The following is a 21,434-nucleotide window of genomic DNA, read 5'->3' as shown; positions in this document are numbered from 1 at the left end:
TTTAGGTTAGTTGTCATTTGTTCAGTTATTTGTTCAGTTTTGTTCAGTTTTGTTCAGTTATTTGTTCAGTTTTGTTCAGTTTATTGTCATTTGTTTATTTGTTCTACGTTGTTGGGGAGAAGCATAGATTAGCAATATAGAGCTGTCTCGGATGTTGGGGTGGTTCGATGTCTGGATTAATCGAGAGCAATTGAAGCTGGCAACGAGGGCGAATGGCCAGATCGCTAGTGCTCGTGGTATGAATGATGAATGTATGGTAACGAATGAATGCCGAGAGCGAGTGTCAGTAAGCGAGTTTTAACAAGCCAAGGTTACGTGCATGGCTACGCTTTCCCCCGCGACGGCACCGGCAGCGCCCACACCAGCTCTGCGTCGGGCGAGTAGAACTGCGGCTCCGACCGCAACACGGGCGTGGTGTAGGCCAGGCCGGCCAGAGAAAACACCAGCAGCAGCGTGGCCAGCGGCGGCGTCAAGGGGAGCGCCGGCGGCTGTTTTGCTTCGGGCAGAAGCAGCATCAACACGTCTGCGGCGCGGGCCAAGTCGGGCGCGTGGGCCGCCGTGTCCAAGGCCGTCTGGGCCAGGTGCGGATGGCGGTTGGAGAAGTTGTGCACGACGGGGAGGACGCCGAGGGCCTCGTATTTGCGCACGAGCACGTCCAGAAGCGTTGCGGTCTGGCGGAAGAGCATGATGGCCACGTCGCGGAGCACCGCAAGGGTGTCTGAGTCGAAGCCCAGGAGGAAAGGCCCCACGACAGGCGGCGCTGTGTTTTCGTCGCCGGAGGAGGCATGCGCCCCCCGGCCCGCCAGGGAGAGCAACGTGCGGAGATGGCTGCTGGCGGCCGGCACGCCCAACATGGAGCAGGCCAAGAGGTTGGCTGCCACGGCCACCACCAGGGTCGGCACCGAGAGGAAAAAGCGGTCGTACAAGGACAACTCGCAGAAAAAACGGCCCACCGCGGCCACGGCCGAGACCGTCAGGTGCGGCAGCAGCGCCTGGGCCGGGCGCGAGTACTTGCAGGGCGTCAGCTGGTCCAGCACGCCCGAGTCGGCTATGGCCATCTGCAAGCAGTCCTCCAAGGATGGGTGCGAGAGCAGCCACTCGAGCGTGGACAAGATGTGGAACTCCATCTGCAAGAACATCTCCTCGTCGTAGGCGTGGCGGCACATGACCGCCAACTCTCTTAGCGTGGGCACGCGCAGCTTCTTGTCCTCGTACTTGGCGGCGATCCAGAGCGCCGTGCACCCGACAAGCTGGTAGTGGCGCTTGAACACAATGCGCTTGGCGCAGTAGCGGTCGATGATGTTGACGCAGAGAAACAACGTGGCCGGCTGCATGCGGAACAGCTGGTGCAACTCGATGAGAAAGTCGAGCAAGTACGGCCGCATGTACCACTGCACCTCGGGCTGCATGTCGATCATGGCCGGGTTGACGCTCAGCGCCGGCTCCAACGACGCGAGCCACTGCCGGATGTCGTGGTGGTACTCGCCCACGAGCTTGCGGTTGGCCTGTGTTTCGAGCACCTCGAGCACGTAGGGGTAGGGTCTGGGCTTCATGAAGTTAAGTTGAGTTGACTGTACTAGTTGACTAGTTGGTTGACTAGTGGAGTTGAGTAGTTGAGTTCACTAGTTCACTGTTGAGTTCACTGTTGAGTTCACTGTTGAGTTCACTAGTTGAGTTCACTAGTTGACTAGTTGAGTTGACTAGTTGACTAATGACTAAGTGGTCTTGACTAGGTGAGCCAATGGACGTAGCTGTCCTGTGGTAGAGAGTGGTAGAGTGGTAGTGGTAGTGACAGTTTCTGTCTGTGTGTTCTTTCTTTCTTCTGTTCTTCTTTTGCTTCTGTTCTTCTTTTCTTCTTTTTTCTTCGTCTTTCGTCTTCTTCTTTTTCGTCTAGCCTTTCTTCGGTCTGGCCTTTTTCCTGGCCTGCTCTTCTACTGTGCGCATTGGGGTCTTATAAAGAAAAGCGCGTCGCGGTGCCAGGAGCGTCCTGTACACAACACACCGCCGCGGCCTTTGGCGTTTTGGCCCTGGAACGGAAACCGTGCTGACTTGGAGATTTGGATCGGAAGAAAAGATGTTCGTCTCTTGTGCTTGCGTAGTTGGCTGGTGAATTGGGGATTTTCTTTTTTTTGCTTGTTCGAAGTGGGTTTTTCCTACTTCGAAGGTTCGGAGCGCGCATCCACCTAATCTGTCCGTTCAATGTCGTTTTAATTTGTTTTACGTTTTGTTCGTTTTTCGTTTTGTTTCGTTTTTTCGTTTGTTTTTTCGTTTCGTTTTTACGTTTTACGTTTCGGTTTTCGTCTTGTTTTTCGTTTTTTTTCGTTTTTTTTCGTTTTTCTTTCTCTTCTTTCTTCTCGTCTGTCTTCCAGGCACTTATTTTATGCATTCCCCGCGGCTAGCGCGCCCCGCGCCTTGCATGAACACGAACCTTCTTCTGATTTCCGTTTTCGGCCACGAAATGAGACACGAAACGGGAATGAATTCGAATCGGTATCGATTCAAAATGGACGAAATGAAAACGAAAGAAATTCGCCATGACGGTAATTGTTGATGGTAATTGTTGATGGTAATTGTTGATTGTAATCGTTGAAGGACATTGGATTGTCTCCAGGGTCCATCTGCACAATCTGCCAGATGTGCGTATTCTGCGCAAAAAACGGTGAATGCGACTGATGGACTGACAGAAATACAATGGTGCATTTGCCAGTAATCAAAGACTGTGATAGAGTCTGATGATATACTGATATAAACGGACATTCTGAATTTAAGTCAGATTGGAAAATAAATTTGTTTAAAATGTGTATTCAGTGGACGTATTGAGAGATTATCAGTATTGGCTACATTGTTGATTGCCAATTTGATTGAACGCCCTTTCATCTTTCGAAGACAAGAATTCTATGTGAATATTACATTTTAAACGTTAATTAACCACAATATCGTTTCGCTTGATACGTTCAAATAGAGTCTGCCTTTTAAGTACTTCGAAATACTGCTCGAAAGTCTGCGGGTTCTTGTTTGAGTATATCCCTCGACTTTCAATTTGGTCACTTTTTCATAGCTTGGAAGAAAGTCCGACATCTCACTTCCCTGTCTTTCTTTAGACTAGATCATGCAGTAAACTTTTCATGGTGTATATCTGAAACAGATAGCTAAAAGCTCCAAGCGTGACTAGGTCAATTGTGTCTGGAACAGCAAAGTTTGGTCCCCAAGAACACTGGCCATATCCAATGGAGGAAGTCGGAGGCAGAGGTCATTGCATTTGGCAACTACTTCATAGTTTAAATTAAACATATTCTCTTCAACGGTCCTTAGATCGCCCTTTATCGTGATTATCTTGTCTGGCTATTGTGCCATTTGCTAAAGAGTAGTGGAGCATATCCACGAAAATTGTACCCATTACATATCTTTTGAGACCGAAAGTCTGAGTTTTCTGAGTAAATTAGACCGAGAATAAGAAAACTTTGACCAAGTTAAGCAAACTAAAGGATCCGTAATAGAAAATCTACGTAGATCTCATAATAATGAATCTGAGAGCATCAATATTTTGTGTAGATCACTTAAAAGTCAAATAAACGTGTAGTTTTCCTGTCACATTCAATCTGTTCGGCTTTCCGTTATAGAGTACCCACAATCCATGTCTGTTATTCCCTTCATCATTGCTGTATCGATGTGTTTGTAGGATCAATCCACTCTATCTGACTTCCCTTCAAACTCTTGCTTAATCGGCTACTTTAGCTACTTCTTAGATTTCTGGTACATTCCAAAGTTTATGGTATTATAATTGTGGACTGGCTACGCAGATATGTTTCGAAGAACGTCCTGCTATAACCGTCTTGAGCCAACTGACTATACTTCCTATACCTCTTCCATTACTATGAGTTGTTTCTCTAGTACGCACCCTGGCCCCGGCCGCCCTGGTCGTCCTGGTTTTTGATCGTTTCGTCCACAGAAAGCAATAGCGTGGCTGCCTCTGTAGCCGACAGAAGCGCATTGATTTTCACAAGCGCAGGCTCCCAAATAAAGCTCTCCATGTTGTTTCCCACGGCCTCTTTGTGGAAATCGATACCGTTCCACATCTCTCCCTTGGCGTGTGTGCTGCGCAAGATATTCAAGAGCTCGATTCCGTCCAAACCGGCGTTCTCGCAGAGCTGGCGAGGGATCACCTCCAAGGCCCGTGCAAACGCGCCAATCACCAACTGCTGCTTTCCTGCAACCGATTTGGAGTACTCCCGCAAGTAGCGAGACAACTCCATCTCAATGGCTCCGCCTCCGGCCACAACAGAGCTGTGTTTTATAGCACGCTTCACAATCATGATGGCATCGTGCAAAGACCGCTCGACTTCTGCAATGACCTGTTCAGCTCCGCCTCGCAACACCAAGGTGCATGTTTTCGCCTCGGGACATCCTTTGAACATGTTGTAGCGGTCTCCTCCAATCTGCACTTCTTCGAAAAGAGCACACGTGCCCAAGTTTTCAGGAGCCAAGCTGCTCACAGTGGACTGGATCAGACCGCCCACGGCCTTGATCACACGGTCCATATCTTCGGAGGCAACTCTGCCCGCACAGAAAATATCTCTGTCCGCAAAGTACTGGGTGGCCAAGTCGCCGATAGGCAACTTGGAGAGCACTATGCGAGCGCCGGAGTCCTTGATAGCCTCCAACTTGTTGAAGATGATTTTCCACTCGGCATCCACAATGTCCTGGTAGTCCTTGACTTGCTCGACACGCACCTCGGCATTGTCTTTCTCGGCCTTGAGCTCCAACTCCACGTTCAAACACAAGATTTTGGGGTCATGGAGAAGCTTTGGCTGCTGCTCAAAGCCGGCGTAGGAGAAGGTCTTCTTGAACGCCACACCGTCCACGAAAAGCGAGTCTTCCATGGCTCCGCCAGGCACTTTCTTGATGCCAATCATGTTCTCATCCAACTCGTCGTCCAAGGACAACACTGCGTCCACCACCATCTTCGTGAAGAACGGGGAGTTCTTGCTGATCAATTTCGACGACATGGCGGTGGTGGCACACCTCTCCAAAAGCTCGCGGAACTCTTTTTCGTCTTCTCTGCGGATATGCACTTTGATCTCGTCGATCTTGGCCACCGCCAACTCGCACGCCTTGCGCAAGCCCTTGATGATCAAGTGCGACGAGATGCCGTCCTCGATGAAGGTCTTGCTCTCCTTCAAAAACTCGCCCGCCAAAATCGTCACCGATGTGGTTCCGTCGCCCACTTCGGCGTCTTGCGCCCGCGAAATGTCCACAAGCATCTTGGCCGCAGGGTGCACAATGTCCAAGAGCTTGAGAATCGTGGCGCCGTCGTTGGAAATGGTGGTTTTGCCGCTGGCAGACTTGATCAAGATGTCCGATCCAAATGGGCCGAGCGTGGGCTTTAGGGTCTCCTGGATGGCGAGACACGCATTGATATTGTTCAAGATCTGGCCCTTGCCCTGCGAGGCGTCGGTGCCTTCTTTCAAAACGACAATGGTCGGGGTCTGGTTGGAAAACGCCATTGGAGAGAGAAAGATTGGCGCTAGTGTGAATTTTCTTCGAGCAAGTTGGGCGCGCACGACCGGGCCATGGAGAGGTGCCAACGCTACATGTTTTGGGCGGTCTTTTACGAAGAGAGGCTTGTTGGTTTGTTTTCTCTTTGTTTTTGTATTCTTTTGATGTTCTTGTATTGTGTTTGATGTTTTGTGATACGTTCTTTTGTCGTAGAGGGTCTGTTCGCATATAGGTATTCGCAGTCTGGGCTAGTAGGATCATGGAGTAAATTAAATTAATCTGGGTACTTTGAAATAATTGAAATAAATTTGTAGAAAAATTGAAATAAATTAGAAGTAAATTTGATATTCTGAATACATTTGTATGAATTGATAAAGTTATGAAGTTGAGCTGAATTCATTTGATGGCAGCTCCACTATCATTACGACTCATTATAGTACAATCTTTTAGAGCCAAGAAGGCGAAAGAAATGGAATAGAACGGGAATCGCCTTGAGCACTGAATTAGAATCCCAGGCTGTCCAGGTTTGGCAGACTTGACTGCCTGACTTAATTCTTCTAAGCTAGTCTGCAAAGTAGTCCTTTTCATTGACCGTCACAAAGTGGCATATATCTGTGGATTATAATGGCTTAACATCCTGGATTACCGATACCTTTGCACATTCTATTGGCTCTTTACCTTTCTCTTACAACTTCATCTGCTTTACTTAGCCAGAAAAATTGATCGGCTAGTTGAGCTACTCTAAGCGCAAATCTTCGTCGTACCCGTACCAATACTCTTTGAATCTAAGTAAGCTTCACCTCATTGGCACCGTTCAGATACGTCCACTTTGAAAATTCAATAGTCATCGATTATTTCACCATGATTAATCCATCTCCTCTTGTGATTTTGTGGGACAGTCTACTTTAATTATACATCGATACCTGAGTCCTCTTGATATATCCTAGATTTCAGTCCAGGTATGACTTTTTTCGCATCATTCTATCTATACTTCAGTATGTTGTAGTGTCTAGTTATGTGCACACAGGAAAAAATTCTTAAGTCTTTCATCTCCACCTCCATGCTTAGAACAGCCAAGTTGGGCGGTCGCCAGCTCGAATTCACGAGAAATGTGGCCAGAAACGTTGCCATGAAAAACGAAGTCCATCTTTCCAACAGAAGAGTCATGAGGAAAATCAAAATGGGTAAGGCCAGACCAGCCATTTTCCACCAGTTTGACACTTTGGTGGAACTTTCAGACGGCTCTGTTATCCGCAGACGCTCGCAGGCGCCAAAGGACGAAATCAGAATGATCAACGACCAGAGAAACAGCCCCTTGTGGAACCCCAGCAGATCCGACTTGGTTACTGCCGACCCTAATGCTACAGGAAAAGTCAACAAGTTCAAGAAGCGGTTTTCGCAGTTCCAGACGGCCGAGACGGATGCAGAAGAGAAGAAGGAAGACGACTTCATTTCTTTGATGGGAGAGAATGTCACAGAGGTCCAGGCGGGTGGAAGAATCCACGACAAGAAGAGGGCAAAGAAGTAGTACTTGTATATAGTAAGAACATTCGGATAGTTGGTGTAGAGACAAGAGAGAGGGGGAATAGAAGAGGGTAAACCATGCTCCGCCTACTAGTATTAGTGACTTGTTCCCTTTGCGTCTATTAGATATAAATCTTGCAATAGGAATTCATCCTACTGTGTCAGCGGTCTTAGAAACCGTGGAGGAACATCGAAGATCTTGGTATCCACATTATTCTCCGATGCTTAGAATGAAACTCAAATGCAATAATTACGCAACTTTTGGTAATGGTCGATGCAGATAAAAATTAGGAAGGACAAAGTAAAGGCTGTGCAGAAGGAAAGATGTTTTAGTTTCCAATGTACTCTTTTATGTCTTTTCCAGGAACTCCCAAAGCTCTCATCTCTTCGACACACCATGCAATGTTATCTTTATCGTTTTCCCAAACTGCCCTCTTCAAAATAATCAAGACACAGCCAAGCCGATTGCTGTGATCCATATATACAAGCTGATTAAATTCGTTGGGCAAACCATGCGAGGCAAAATTGAAAGGACGTCTTGTTTCCTTGTATGCTGTGCAAGTGTATAGTTTTCGGCAACTACCAGCATTGACTTTCCTGCTCAAATGGGCAAAGAGCACGTTTGTTATTTTTTTGTGGGCTGGATCGCCATTCTCTAGAGCAGGAAGTCGCAGCACGATTTCGGAGAAAAGCATACGTCCTTTAGGTTTAAGGTCTTCTGTCAGGATGTCCGTATCTCCAGAAATATGGTCATGCAGCAAGAAAAAATCCAAAAGCCGGGCATAGCCATATTTGGCCACACGAACATGGTTTTTTTTGCACATATCCAACGCCTGCTGAACTTTCTGCAGCTTGAGTAGTTTGGCCACTATCGCATCAAAGTCGTCACAATTAAGGCCGCTGGGAGTGGCAAAAATCGCCTTCAAAAGCCTTTCGGCCCCCTTTTCGTTGTCCTGGGTGAGAAACAGCGCAAGTAATGCCGAAAGAGTTTGTCTTTGAAGAGGAGGCTCAAGATTCCGGATCAATTGCTCAAGTAGACTTTTCTCTCCACACTGGCTATAGAATTTTATAAGGAAAGTGATGGTTTCCGGCTGAGAGTCCAACTCTCGAGGAAAATAGTTTTTGACCAAATCCAAAGCAGCGGTTTTCTTGTCGCCGGCCAAAAATTCCATCATTCGCCTGAACAAGCCAATGTGAGCTTTCGCAAACAGAATATCTCCAGCTGCACTTTGGGCCAGCATCACGTCTTTCCAGAGTCGAGTGGCTCGCACGTAGTTTCCCGAAGTAAAATTGGCCGAGATAAGTTTTCCAGTGAGAAGGAGAAACTTTTGGTCTGAAAACTTTGGCTCTATCCGGTCATATAGAACATTGGCAAAGTAAGGAACCCCTCCCACGGGTATCATAGACTCGATGGAGCAAAGAAGGGTATCGTAGGTTATTCTGGATTGGCCAAACGTGTCTATGAGCTTCATTGTGGCATAAGAATTATAAGCCTGGAACATGGGCGAATGTACGGCGAGATTGGCCACGAGGAGATTCAAAGCAGAATTATCCACCTCCAAGCCTGAACTATGGAGACGAAGCACCAACAGAACAGCCAAAAGCGGTTCTCCTGTGTCAAGAGCCTGAGAGATCAAAATCGAGCCCAAGTCCAATGTTTTGCTAGGCGTAAGTTGAAGCGCAGCCCACTGTGTAGAGACATTCTGGGAAAGGAGGCCCAAAGACGCCATTTCTGACACAAACGCCACAAAGACATCGTTTTTCCCTTGGCAGAGAAGAGAACAAAGCTCATCTAAGATCAATGCTGACACCAGCTTGGACTTGCTGTATGTTTGTGCTAGTAAAGAAACCACGGCACGACTTTTCTCTCTGTTCTGTATTATGTCTTCGATCAAGTTTGCGTTTGCTCTTCTGTAGTGGTTGTAGCATTCGTTGGTGGTGTACTTTAGTCTTTTCGGCGTATGTAGAAGATCAAAGACTGTAGAAAGCCGCAGCTCGGAGCTTTGAGTTTCCTGGCTAGGATCTAGCATGGCATCGGCCGAGGACATGTATCTCCTCGTTTTCAGAAGGGAAATTCGTCGTCTAAGGCCCACTTTCGCTGCCAGTCGAAACATGGAGATGAGGCTTGTGGGTCTATTCTCGAGGAGCTGGAAAGCAAAGCTGAAGGTGCTCTTGAAGGTGCTTTGAAGGTGCTTTGAAGGAGCTTTGAAGGAGCTTATTCAAGGGATAGGTTTCTTTGCAGATTGGACTGGAGTGTCAATCTTGGAATGGTACAAAAAGTGGTTTCGCGGTCTTTGTATGATGAGACAAAATGTGTATCTAAAAGTGAGAGATGCGTATTGCGTAGTTCACACACTAGTTATTGAAAGTTGAATTTTAAAATTGTGGATGATCTTGAACCATCGTAAGAATTAAGGACAAGTATAATCTCGTCCCTTTTGATCTTGGCTCCTCACGTTTGACTCTGTGCTCACCCAATTCTTTGGTATTTACGAGATTTACATAGTTCATCTAGTTATATGCTATCCTTTATGTTTCTGCATCCAGAAAGTTAGTAAAGCTTGATTGTCCCTAGTTATGAAAGTTAGATCGTAAGCCACCCATAGATCATCCCTTCACTTGACACCTACTGTCTACAGACTCAGTTAATGCCATAATTCATGAATGTCTATATAATGGTACAGTCTGCTATGCTAAGGCCATACATGACCTTTTCCACGTGTCTTTTGATCACCGGCCAATCTTGCCGCCGCTGGACAAATTCGTAAATTTCCTCTTGCCTGAAGATTCCGTTGAACTTTGACAAGTCAGACACCAACTGGCCAATGGCCTTGGCCTCGTCGCCTCCAATCAAATAGATAGAGCCGATTTTCTTAAGCGCCTGGAACAACGGGTAGATCAGCTTCTTGTTGCTTCGGATGTGCGTCAAAATAAAATCATAGTATAGATTCAAGTCCGAGATCAAAGTCACTGCACCGTCCACAGAAATGGTGCTTCTTTTGAGAACCTTGACAATCACCTGGAAAAACCGTTCCGCCACTTCTTGCTGAAACACTTCCACAATAGACTTTTCTGCTGAGTCGGTGAGAAGATCTATGTTTTCGTCCAAAATCTGAACCACTGTCACTGCTGCACGTGTTGGGCCATCGGGAACAAATGGTTTGTTGGCCGGAGGATTGTAATCTGATTCACTAAGCATCGATAAGTACACAGAATCGATTTCCTTGAAAAGCACGTCAATGCCAATATTCAATCCGTCAGCAACGTACTTATCTACCATACCTTCCAATTTCTTTTTGGATTGGAGGGACGGGTTGAGCACAGAATTCTCGTGCCGAACAACCTTCCGGTTGATCATCTCTTCTTTGTAGAAAATATCAAGCATCTGCACTATCATATCTGCCATGTTGATCAGCTCGAAGAAAATGACGAGCGGCCCGATTGCACTTCCCTTCGCCTTGTTTTCAAAGTATGCAGAAACCTCGTTCGGGTTATAGTCCTTGAGGTATTTCAACGACTTGTCAAAGCCGACTTTCAAATGATCGTTTCCAATGCACTCAATGACATTGATAAACTCTTCTTGCATTGTCGCGTAAAGATCAACAACCACAGCATTGACGGTGAATTCACGGAGACACATGAGTCTTCGTAGTGATGCCTTCGCCTCGTTTAGTATCGTAAGCGCAAGTTCGGGACTAAACACTTCATTCAACGATTTGATGTTTTCGGCAAGGATTTTGGCCCTTGCTTGCATTTGCGAGTACATGGACTGTTGCTCGTCCAGTTCCGGCTTATTGTCGCTGCCTGTGTTGATTGTGAACACTTTTTTGAAACTCGAAAGAAAATCGTTCTTCGCCTCCACCTTGACATGCTTCAAGATTTGCTGTGTGGTATTTTCCTCCCGTTCTCTTACCAAAGCATTCCACTGGGTCATTTTTGTCACGCAAAACGCCCGGAAATTTACTTTCTCTTCGTTCATGTACTCCGACGCAAAAGACTCAAAAGAGCTGTCTATGAGCTCGTGGATCAATGTTTTGTATGACTCGCCGACGTTCTTTGAGGGATTTAGCTGCTCAATAAAATCTGAGGTAAGTTTCGTATAAAGAACGGGCACCGTTTCCAAGAGGAGCCCTTTTTCTTTTGCGGTATTGGTCAAGAGGATGGCAATCTCCTGGAGCTGGTTGGAAATAATCTCCTCACTAATTTTGAACATCATCAGTATTGACTGGGGAAACGTAAGATCAATGACTCGCGAAAGCTCATTAAAAACACCAGAGAGTTCTTTGACAAAGTTGTCGACCTCGGAAATCTTGAGTGAGAATCCCGAGTGTATGTTTTCATTGTCTTTTTCTGTTTCATTTTCATTTTTTTCTTCGGTGCCTAGACCCAATATGTCCGGGTTGTTCAGCATGAAGAAGTCTTCTGCCGAAAACAGCTCCGGCTGCAAGAACTTGACCGACTCGTTGTCGAAACAAGTCTTCTGAAGGAAGAAATCGATGAGTGCCTGGTCATTTTTTAGGCCCACCAAAATCTCGACAAATGAGCGTGTCTTCTCGTAGTCCTGGATATCGAAGTGGATTTCTAGCTCTCGGAGCAAAGCATTCTCAAAGATTTCGGTCAAGTCGGTGATTTTGTTGCGTACAGAAATCCGGTTCGGCTCGTCTGTGTCTATAGCATTGAACTTCAATAGATTGGTCAACATCTGGGCCTGGTCTTTGGGCGAATGGAAGTTTTTGAAGATCTTGAGCTTTTCGTACGGGACATTGAGCAGCAAGTCCAGGTAGTAATCAATGAGACAGGCTCTGATCTTAAGCACCTGGAACTTGGCTATTCGAGGCACTTTATAGATGTGGTTCAAGCACGTGAGCGGGCTTTGGAGCAGCTCAAAGCTCAACTGCGCTCGGTCTTCCTTTTTCACGGGAAATGCCAGGTTCCAGACCCCCATAGCGTTTAGTTTCAGCACCCAGAGCCGAGGATCATTGACTGCTTTGTAGGCATTGCGAGAAGTCAAGGCAAACAGAAGCAAATCCGGAATGTCCAAGTACCACGATATGTTTTCGGCCACAGAAACCGGAATCACCTTTGGATTGTACACATCGATGTCGGAGTTCCAAAGAACCTGGGCCATTCTGAAAGATCAGGTTGTGGTTGGAGATTGTGCAGGCTTTGAGTACGCGATAAGTTGATGGAGGCACGGGTGGAGAAACCAAAGGAGGAGAAAACAAGCCTAACTATTGGTCCTTGTGTGGAAATTTGAGAACTTCATGACTTTCTCTTTCTTTGAGCTATGGAGGTATGGGTTTGGGACGTTGGTGGAGCTGGGGTACCGTGGTGATTTTTAAAGTGTGATTGAATTTTTGTATTTCGCAGAAAAGTGTGGAAAGTAGGTGAAAAGTGCAAGACAGAGATGAAGAGGAGAAAAAAAAACATGTTACAATTAAACACCAAATGTGGTATTGATTTCTATTCTATGATTAACTCTTGTAACCTTTGTGATCTTTTATTCCACTTCGAAGCTGAATGTAAAGGAAGATCTAGTAACTGCGGGAGCTACTAGAAATTGAAAGGATTAAAAAATTTACGAAAGAAAGAAGAGACAATAGGAAATTACATGATCTAAGTTCATATGAGATGTATGAAAATGCATCAGATTCGACATGCCTGTAACATATACCCCATTTTAAAGACCACTAACTATAGTGTTATCTAGGTGATCTAAGTGTACTAGTTAAATGTCAGAACTAAAAGTACAGTGGAGAATTTATACGGGACTTGTTTCTCAACATACCAACTAAAGTCTATGAAATCACTACAGCTATTGTGATACAAGTAGACTTTTAAGTGCACTATTTTCAATAATCCATATCAGTTCCATAATAATATTATCAATTGATTAAATGACTGAAGAAGGTAGTAATTGGAGCTCTTAAAAAAGAGATCAGTTAGTACCACTTTAACTGATAAAATGAGCTAAACCCAAAAGATAAAGAATATTTCGTCAGTTCATAAGCTTCAGAGATTGCATGATCTGACAGTTGATAATTTGCACTTTGATCAACCACTATGTCAACTATTTCCTGAAAAAATCAGTGCCAGATGAAAGAAAGAGTCTCATTAAGTAAAATGGACTCGTGGATCTACGAGGTTCTTCTGTATTAGAGAGAAGGTTACATATCGATAGAAGGAAGCCCATTTCTTTCAGTTTCCTCCATTGGTAGTTACAAATTACTGGACACTTTAGCTGAATCTTGACTTTGAGACTTCAGTTGGTGTAAAGTGACACTGAATTACGTTTGGATCGGTCGACATAGCAAAAAGCTAAAGCAATGACTTTAGCACTGATGGTCCACCCACTAAATGACACTCCAATCGAATCTGGCACCTCCATAGTTTCATTTAAGATTTCTATCTGGCACATTCATAGTTTCGTGTATCTAGATTTCTAATCTGGCACCTTATAGTTCCATGTATTTGAGATTCTTCTTCTGCCAACGGTGAATCCTGTGCGCACAAAAGTACTTATCATCGAAGACCTGCACCACAACTTTTCCATCTAACAACCCGATTCCTCCATTGCATATAGACCCATGTTTCTACGACTACGACCGTTGCTACGGGTCAGACGACATTCGACATTTGCACGAAGGAAAGACATATTTACAGGCAAAGCACACACACACACAAGAGCCAATGAGGCTACAAACATGCATGGCAAGGTCATCGACGACATAATCCAGGGGAAGACTAGGCCGAGAAATGCTGGGGCACAGACCGATCGAACAGAGACACCAGAGACAGAGACTTCAGAGATTTCAGAGACACCAGAGATTTCAGAGACACCAGAGATTTCAGAGACACAAAGAGAGACCGATACACAGACCGATACACAGACCGATGCTGCCAATAGCCAGACGCTCTCCGGAATGATCTTCCGCTTCTTCCAGACCGAGTCCTCCAGATTGCGCGAGACCATGAAAATCGACCAGACGCTAGCGTCCAACGATATCCAGCTCAACAGTGTGAGCGGGCCGCTCCGGCAGAAGTTGGAGCAGCAGATGGACGACTACAGCCGGTTGTCTGTTCTTTTGGCGCACCACGCGCTTTCTGTGCCGCCGACGTTGGCGCTCCAGTACTACAATCTGCTCCCGCGGTGCGATTCGGGCCACAAGAAAACGCTTCTCGGCATGCTTGCGTTCCACAACCGGTGGGCGGACTTTTGGGCGGTGGCGTTGGAGGAAAATGCGTCGTTGAGCGATGTGGAGGAAGTGGTGGAGCTTTTGCACGAGCAATTGGGCCAGAACCACAATGGGCTCGGGTTGTGGCAGGCGGTCGAGGCGGCGCACAAGAGGGCGAGCGGCGCCGTTTGGCGCGCCATAGGCGAGTGTATTGAGTACCGGTTTGGCGTGGGCCGGGCGCAGGCGGAGGACTTCTGCGCGCTTGTTTCGGACGAAGTGTCTGAGAACACAACCACAAACACAAACAAGCACACAACCACAACCACAAACAAGCACACAAACACGAGCATAGACGGAAAGGTTTCACAGACGTACGATGTGGAGATGGCTGACGTGCTCTTTGCCTTTGCCTCGCGGCGCCTGCTTCAAAGGGGCGCGGAGTTGCAGTACGATCGAGTCGCCGCGCGCCTTGCCCGTGTGCCCGGGTCGGTGTCGTTTTTGTGCGGCGGCGTTGGCGAGGCGCGCGCGCAGGCGGTCGCGCGGGCGTTTGCGCAGCTCCGCTCGGGCTTTTTCAACGACGCAGACTGCGCCCACCTTTTGGCGCATGCCCAGCTGCGCCCGCACGTGTACCAGGTGTACTTGTTGGCGTGCCGCAACGCGCGGCGCGGGCTTTTGTGCAACCAGACGCTCGACGCCGTTGTTCGGGCGGCCGTGCAAGTGGGCGACTGGGACTTGGCGCAGGCCGCCGCGCACCGGTTCGTGCAGAGCGTTTCGCCGGCGACATGGGCGCTTCTTGCGCCGCCGCTTGCGGCGCGGGTGCGGCCGCTATTCAAGCGCCTTGCGAGAACAGACAAGTTCCACCGCGTGGCGCTAGCGTTGGCGCAGGAAATGAAAAAACAGACAGACAGGACGGAATCAGACAAGACGGAATCAGACAAGACGGAATCAGACAAGACGGACTCAGACAAGACGGAATCAGACAAAACAGACACTTCTGACACCGACTTTGTCCTTCTCGCGCTCTTGGAGCACGCGGACGCCGACCCGAAGCTCGCGCGCGCGCTCTTGCGCCAGTTGCGCGGCACCGACCGCAATCTCCGCGCCGCGTGCCGCCTCCAGTGGCGCGCCTACAACTGGCTCGAGATCATGCGCTTCGCCCTCCGCCACGGGCTTTCGCCCGCAGCCGCCTTCGCCGGCGCCATGCGTACCTCGTTCCCGCCGGCGCTTGTTCGTGCGGCCAAAGCAAACATGGCCGCAGCAAACCTGATGGCCGCGAACCTGATGGCCAAACTGATGAACGTCGACCTGGCTCCTTTCGACGACTTCCGCGCGCTCTACTCGGCAGCGGCGCCGTCGCAGCGCCGCGCTCTTCTCCACAACATCCAGGCCGCCGCGCAGGCGCTTTCTGTACTAGCGCCCGAAGACGTGGCCGCCGCGCTCAACGTCCTCCACCGCCAGGTGTTTTCGACTGCGTTTTTCCCGCGCTCGCGCACCGGCCGCACCTACATCTTCGACCGCCTCGTCCACGGCACGTTGCATTTCGTGCACCGCCGCCAGCCGGGCGTGGCGCCGTTGCGCACCATTGTCGCGCGCTTGGACTTTGACTGCACCGCCGCCCAGGCGGCGCTCTTTGAGCATCTCGTGCAAGACGACCCGCGCTTGGCACGCCTGGTGCTCGAAACGTATGCGCAGACCCGGCGCTTTTTGCTGGCGCCACTCATCAACGCCGTGGAGCGCGGGCTTTTGCGCACGCCGCAGCTTTCGCCGCGCGCCCGCCTCGAGTGGTTTGGCCAGTTTCTCGAGGCCAAGCGCACGTTGGGCTACCGCAACAAGTTGGCGCCGCGCACCGCCGCGATGTTTGGCGAGGTGGCGTTGCGCGCGCAAAAGCCCGGCTTGGACGCGCTCCCCGCATGGGGCCTCGACCAGGGCGTGCCCTTGCGCGTCGTGAAAAATTGGGCGAAGAGGATCAGGTGAACCTACACCTTGTACATAGTCATCTACTGCATAGTATATCTTTCAACGATATTTCGACAAGCGTTAACTTGCATAAACGGGAAGTACTGTCATAATGAGCACTAAGACTTATGGAGTCACTGGGCCCGTCTCTTTAGCAAATCCCACCCCAAATGAGATTAAATTGAATGATCTTTTGATTTCAGAGCTCAAAGCAAGAGGCTCATTTGAAAGCGAACAAGCGACTAAGAAGAGAGTAGAGGTGCTCACTTTATTTCAAAACATGGTCCAAGAATTCGTGTACACGGTATCGAAAAACAAAAACATGAGCGATGGAATGGCGAGAGATGCGGGTGGTAAAGTGTTTACGTTTGGTTCCTACAGATTGGGAGTTTATGGACCTGGTTCTGATATTGATACTCTTGTAGTGGTACCCAAACATGTGGGCAGAGAAGATTTTTTCACTGTTTTTGAGCAAATTATAAGGAAAAGACCCGAGTTAGAGGAGATTACATCCGTCCCTGATGCATTTGTTCCTATCATCAAAATCGAGTTCGATGGTATTTCCATTGATTTAATTTATTCTCGGCTCAATGTTCCCAGAGTGCCTCTTGATATGACACTTGAAGATAAAAATTTGTTGAAAAATATTGATGAAAAAGACTTGAGATCATTAAATGGAACCCGAGTTACGGATGAAATCTTACAGCTAGTTCCTAAGCCGACTGTTTTTAAACACGCTTTGCGCTGTATTAAGATGTGGGCTCAGCAAAGAGCTGTATACGGAAATGTTTTTGGTTTTCCAGGTGGAGTTGCTTGGGCTATGTTGACAGCACGTATTTGCCAATTGTATCCTAATGCAGTGGGTGCTACGATCGTTGAAAAGTTTTTTACTATTTACACGAAATGGAACTGGCCCCAGCCTGTTCTTCTTAAACCAATCGAGGACGGTCCACTTCAAGTAAGAGTTTGGAATCCTAGACTATACCCACACGACCGTCAACATAGAATGCCAGTGATTACTCCAGCTTATCCGTCCATGTGTGCGACTCACAATATTACTAGTTCAACTCAGAAGGTTATAATGAAAGAATTAGAGAGGGGTGCTGAAATAATGAGCTTGGTAGCTTCGGGTGAAAAAACTTGGGCTGACTTGTTCGAAAGACATTCCTTTTTCCACGATTATAAATTTTACCTATGCATCGTTGCTGCTACACTCGCCGATGACGAAGAACACCACAAATGGAGTGGTATGATAGAGTCGAAGCTCAGGATACTTGTGCAAAAGCTCGAGGTCACGGACGGTATTGCATTAGCTCATCCTTACGTGAAAGATTTCTCGAACTCCTATTTACTTAAAGACAAAAAAGTTGATGAAATACTTAATGCAACTGGGACTTTACAAGGTGAACATCTTCTTGGGACACTTGAGTCTCCTACAAAACCAGAAAAGCCCCCATCTGAAGGAGATTCAACAGAAAAAGCTCTACACATTACAAGGCTTTATATAGGCTTGGACATCAACTTGTTAAAGTCAGAAGTTGGTGGAGTGAGAAAGTTAGATATTCAACACCCATGTTCTGAATTTTACAACTTGTGCAAAGGGTGGCTGACATATGACACCGAGAAACACTTCATTCAAATTAAAAACGTTAAATTGTTAGATTTGCCTAACGATGTCTACGTCGAAGGAGAAGTACGCCCCTCTAAAGCAACAAAAAAACGAAAGAAAGATAGCAAAGAAGCTCAACTAAAAAGACCAAGAAGTGTTACAACAACCCCAGTATGAGACAATGTGTCCTTTCTTAGTCAACAAAGACATCCTCCACATTCTTAAATATATAACTTTTGCATGCTTGGCTTCTCGTAGATTTTTTTTCAGCTGTTATTAATCCTAGCTTTATATAAAGCCAGTCTATGAAACTTTCGTCTCCACCAGTTTCATTATATTGGTAAGCGTAGCATTCCCATATTTCGCGGCTCGGTTCATTTTCCCATACTTTTCCTAATTGACATGAAAGCTCTTGTTGCAACGTAGCATTTCTTAGCCATTTTGAATAATAGGTGCGAAAGGCAATGAAACCGTTTATAGAGCGTCTCTGGGACCCCTTTCTTTTTCTTCTTTTCTGCTTCAGTACTTTTTCAACTTGCAACCTTAATTTCAGAGGAGCGCCAGTATGTAACTCGTCCAATACCTGCTTCAAGTGCATTGATGGCTCAGGTAATTGGGGTATTTTTGTCACTTGCAAAATCCCAACTTCAGGCTTTTGCATATTTAAAGAGGGGATTAAAAGAAAAGAAATGAGATATTTAAGGGAGATCACAAGGATTTCCTTACAAGGCGACTAAACTGTATCAAATTTCATGTACATGATACAATGCAGGTCATAAGATCCAAATTCTGCATAGTTGGCCACCACAGTCTATAAGACTGCATAAATCTCTAGATAACGGCGGTTATGTGTAGATACCCTGGGTGATCAATTGAAATTGATCGTACAACCGGGTGTACATGCTTGCCAAGCTTCTCCCGATCAAAACATTCTCCACAAAATCTTTTGCCTCCTCTTCATTCATTTGTAATTGAAGCCTTTGCTTCATGAGCACACTAGTATTTTCACCGTTGTTGAAACAAGGCAAGGAGGAGTCCTTTTGCATAAGTTCGACCATATTCACTATTTGGTCACTTTCCTCTCTAAGAGCCAAAAAGCACCGCTTGCAAAGGTCCTTGAAGTAAAGGAATAACTCACTATCTAATCCTCCAAGTAGATCCACATACTCCATAGTAAGTTTAAAAGGCGCTGCCTCAAAACCCATACTGCCTGGAGAATTTGATAACAAAAACCCAAAATCGATATGTATAATGTGTCCTTCATTGTCCAACATGATATTTCCATTATGCCTATCCTTGATTTGAAGAACGTAACAAATTATCGAATATGATGCAAGGCTTTTCGCAAAATTCTTTTGTGCTCTGCGAAAGCTCCCAGTCTGGAGTCCCCCAAATAATTTTTCGAAGTAATCTTTTAACGTAATGATTTTCCTTCGGGAGTTATCCCCCTCTGATATTGATAACTCTGTCATGGATTTCTTGATTGAGTGTATCGAAATGGCGTTCGTAATTGTTTCAACTAGACCTGTGTTTGCACTGGTGATTAAAATTTTCATTCTCTTTGTCCATGATGGAATATTTTTCTTAGTCCAGATATTCGAAATCATAGCAATGAGTTGACAAGCGAATGCCTCCTGAGGTAAATCGGATCCATTTTTGGCGATAACAGAGCACAAGTCCCAATTTGGAAGATGCCCATAAATACTTGAGTTTCTTATTCTTTGCTTTTTTGCTTTCCAATCCTCTGCAAGTTTGAAGTCATTTTCTAGTTTCCTCTCTCCTGCATTCGATTCTTTTCCTTTCAATTCATTGATCTTATCATAATCGATTGATTCAAATTGGTCCTGGATTTCAATCATTGACTGTATTATTCTTTCCTTAATTGCGGAAGATTGATCCGAATTAGATTTTCCAGCGCTTTCCAACTGTTGCAACATAACGGCAGCAATTCTCATTTGGTCAGCCCTGGTCTTTGCATTATCACTTGACTGGAAAGAAGGATTCTTTTTGTCTAAAGGGCTGCTGGGAAGTACATAGTTACTCGATTTTAACGATGCTAGGTTGTATTCCAGATTGCTTTCTGTGGCAACCTTTAGCTCGCCCAAATCCGTCTCGACTTGTTGTAGTGCGTCATTATAGTCTTGCGTTTCATCGACTGCAGATTCTGCCTCCAAAGTTGAGGCTTTGTCAGCGGAACCTGAACTGCTTTGAAGAAGCCTTCTGTTCTCAGCAGTTGTCGGGTCGAAATCAATTTCGTCGCTCAAAAATTCCACAAACATGAGAAATGGAACTCTTTCGGCAGAATTAAGAACAAATGCTTCATTGACACTTAACTTGAGAATTTTATGATACTTTTTGTTGCGAGTGCTTGTAATAGGGAGAAGTTGTGGTATATCGATTTCTGCTGGAAGTATCGTTTTGTTCACAATAGATAACTCAGCTCTGAGCGCAGAAAGTCTAGCTTCCTTCGGCAATTGGGACAATCGGAGAGATATGTTTTGCAAAGCAAGTATAAATTTCGTCACATTTCTAGAATAGTTAGCCTTTAACCATCTATGAGGGTCGACAGGTGTTGCAACAACTGGAGACGGAGGAGTCTTATGTCTAATCAAGTTCAAGTTGGCAAGCGATATCTCTGATCCAGATGGCGTTAACGAAGGACGCACATCAACAACTTCCTGCGTTGCACCAAGATCAGGCATGGAATGTGACAAGTGATGCTGCTGTGCCTCCTTCCTTTGGCTTTTCTTTATAACGGAAGTCACGTCAAGTTTCTCCTCTATATTTTGGATAAATGACATATTGTCCATACTCTGCATGGACCGCAATCTCAGTGATTGTCGTTTTACAGTATGAAAAATTGGTTCATCTTCATCACTGGTGTAGATTTCAGATTCATCAGAAGTCAATGTTTGGGAAGATACACGTTTTGAACGGGCATAAGATTCAGAATAGCGTTGTTGTTCTGTCGAAGCTTTGGCTTTTACAATAGGCTTTTCGTCATCAGAATGAGCCACTCTAGATTCCTTCGAAAGTTTCTGATTTTTTAAGGTTAGATTTTTTGTCAAAGTTTTCTGAAAGTTGGCTAGTTTGAACACAAATGATTTTTGTTGCTTTGCTTGGGATTCAATAAGAGGCTTTATGAAGTCATGAATCTGGGGCATCCCAAGTGAAGCTGCAACTGCACCACACAAAACTAATGCCGGATGCAAATTTTCACGGAAATCATTCAGAGTTGAGGGCTTGAAGGGATTGAATAGTATATCCTGTAACTTGTTAACCATATTTCTCACAATCTGAAATGAATAGGAATTCGGGTTGTCCTTAAGTTCAAAAACAAAAGCTTGAAGATTCCAGAAAACTATTAAACTGAAATGCGGGTATTTTTCACTATACTCCAATAGGAAATCTTCAAGCGCCATCGAGTTTGTCTCAAAGGAGACTAGAAGCTGAATCAATTGAGGAATCAAAAACTCTAAGTCATCATATTTATATGTTCTAAGCTTTCGAGTGAGGTAGTAGTATATTCCGATCTCGGACAGGTAGCGACGCAAATAATCAATGCACGTGAAAACATCGAAATCCGGCGAATCGATTATTTTTAGTAAAGCTTCGCCAGTTTGATCCATGTTTATGACTTAAGAGTGATGTTGGAGCTTTGTCGAGTAGTTCGT

General features: G+C 46.1%; 9 protein-coding genes across 9 annotated transcripts; 3 read left to right on the top strand and 6 right to left on the bottom strand. All coding sequences in view use genetic code 12, as the record gives it.

The window, feature by feature from the left end:
• Positions 1 to 323: 323 nt before the first annotated feature.
• Positions 324 to 1,553, bottom strand: CCN1 (Ccn1p; the record flags this gene model as incomplete). Its single annotated transcript, XM_002614853.2, has 1 exon — positions 324 to 1,553. One exon carries the CDS (start codon positions 1,551 to 1,553, stop codon positions 324 to 326), a length of 1,230 nt encoding a protein of 409 aa, XP_002614899.2.
• Positions 1,554 to 3,887: 2,334 nt separating this feature from the next.
• CCT7 (chaperonin-containing T-complex subunit) lies at positions 3,888 to 5,504 on the bottom strand (the record flags this gene model as incomplete). The annotated part of the gene is made up of 1 exon (XM_002614854.1): positions 3,888 to 5,504. One exon carries the CDS (start codon positions 5,502 to 5,504, stop codon positions 3,888 to 3,890), a length of 1,617 nt encoding a protein of 538 aa, XP_002614900.1.
• A 1,052-nt stretch (positions 5,505 to 6,556) lies between these two features.
• MRPL36 (mitochondrial 54S ribosomal protein bL31m) lies at positions 6,557 to 7,024 on the top strand (the record flags this gene model as incomplete). The annotated part of the gene is made up of 1 exon (XM_002614855.2): positions 6,557 to 7,024. One exon carries the CDS (start codon positions 6,557 to 6,559, stop codon positions 7,022 to 7,024), a length of 468 nt encoding a protein of 155 aa, XP_002614901.2.
• A 325-nt stretch (positions 7,025 to 7,349) lies between these two features.
• On the bottom strand, positions 7,350 to 9,134 carry FOB63_004284 (uncharacterized protein; the record flags this gene model as incomplete). The annotated part of the gene is made up of 1 exon (XM_002614857.1): positions 7,350 to 9,134. The coding sequence occupies one exon, from the start codon at positions 9,132 to 9,134 to the stop codon at positions 7,350 to 7,352; it is 1,785 nt and encodes a 594-aa protein (XP_002614903.1).
• A 554-nt stretch (positions 9,135 to 9,688) lies between these two features.
• Positions 9,689 to 12,148, bottom strand: RCY1 (Rcy1p; the record flags this gene model as incomplete). Its single annotated transcript, XM_002614858.1, has 1 exon — positions 9,689 to 12,148. One exon carries the CDS (start codon positions 12,146 to 12,148, stop codon positions 9,689 to 9,691), a length of 2,460 nt encoding a protein of 819 aa, XP_002614904.1.
• A 1,576-nt stretch (positions 12,149 to 13,724) lies between these two features.
• On the top strand, positions 13,725 to 16,169 carry FOB63_004282 (uncharacterized protein; the record flags this gene model as incomplete). The annotated part of the gene is made up of 1 exon (XM_002614859.2): positions 13,725 to 16,169. One exon carries the CDS (start codon positions 13,725 to 13,727, stop codon positions 16,167 to 16,169), a length of 2,445 nt encoding a protein of 814 aa, XP_002614905.2.
• Positions 16,170 to 16,263: 94 nt separating this feature from the next.
• On the top strand, positions 16,264 to 17,937 carry PAP1 (polynucleotide adenylyltransferase; the record flags this gene model as incomplete). The annotated part of the gene is made up of 1 exon (XM_002614861.1): positions 16,264 to 17,937. One exon carries the CDS (start codon positions 16,264 to 16,266, stop codon positions 17,935 to 17,937), a length of 1,674 nt encoding a protein of 557 aa, XP_002614907.1.
• A 16-nt stretch (positions 17,938 to 17,953) lies between these two features.
• On the bottom strand, positions 17,954 to 18,421 carry FOB63_004280 (Mating-type protein MAT alpha 1 family protein; the record flags this gene model as incomplete). Its single annotated transcript, XM_002614862.1, has 1 exon — positions 17,954 to 18,421. The coding sequence occupies one exon, from the start codon at positions 18,419 to 18,421 to the stop codon at positions 17,954 to 17,956; it is 468 nt and encodes a 155-aa protein (XP_002614908.1).
• Positions 18,422 to 18,605: 184 nt separating this feature from the next.
• PIKA (1-phosphatidylinositol 4-kinase) lies at positions 18,606 to 21,389 on the bottom strand (the record flags this gene model as incomplete). The annotated part of the gene is made up of 1 exon (XM_002614863.1): positions 18,606 to 21,389. The coding sequence occupies one exon, from the start codon at positions 21,387 to 21,389 to the stop codon at positions 18,606 to 18,608; it is 2,784 nt and encodes a 927-aa protein (XP_002614909.1).
• Between the last annotated feature and the right edge of the window lie 45 nt (positions 21,390 to 21,434).

Source organism: Clavispora lusitaniae (assembly GCF_014636115.1).
Source record: "Clavispora lusitaniae strain FDAARGOS_655 chromosome Unknown tig00000187_pilon, whole genome shotgun sequence".
Taxonomy (NCBI): Eukaryota; Fungi; Ascomycota; class Pichiomycetes; order Serinales; family Metschnikowiaceae; genus Clavispora; species Clavispora lusitaniae.
This window is presented reverse-complemented; position numbering and strand designations above follow the sequence as displayed.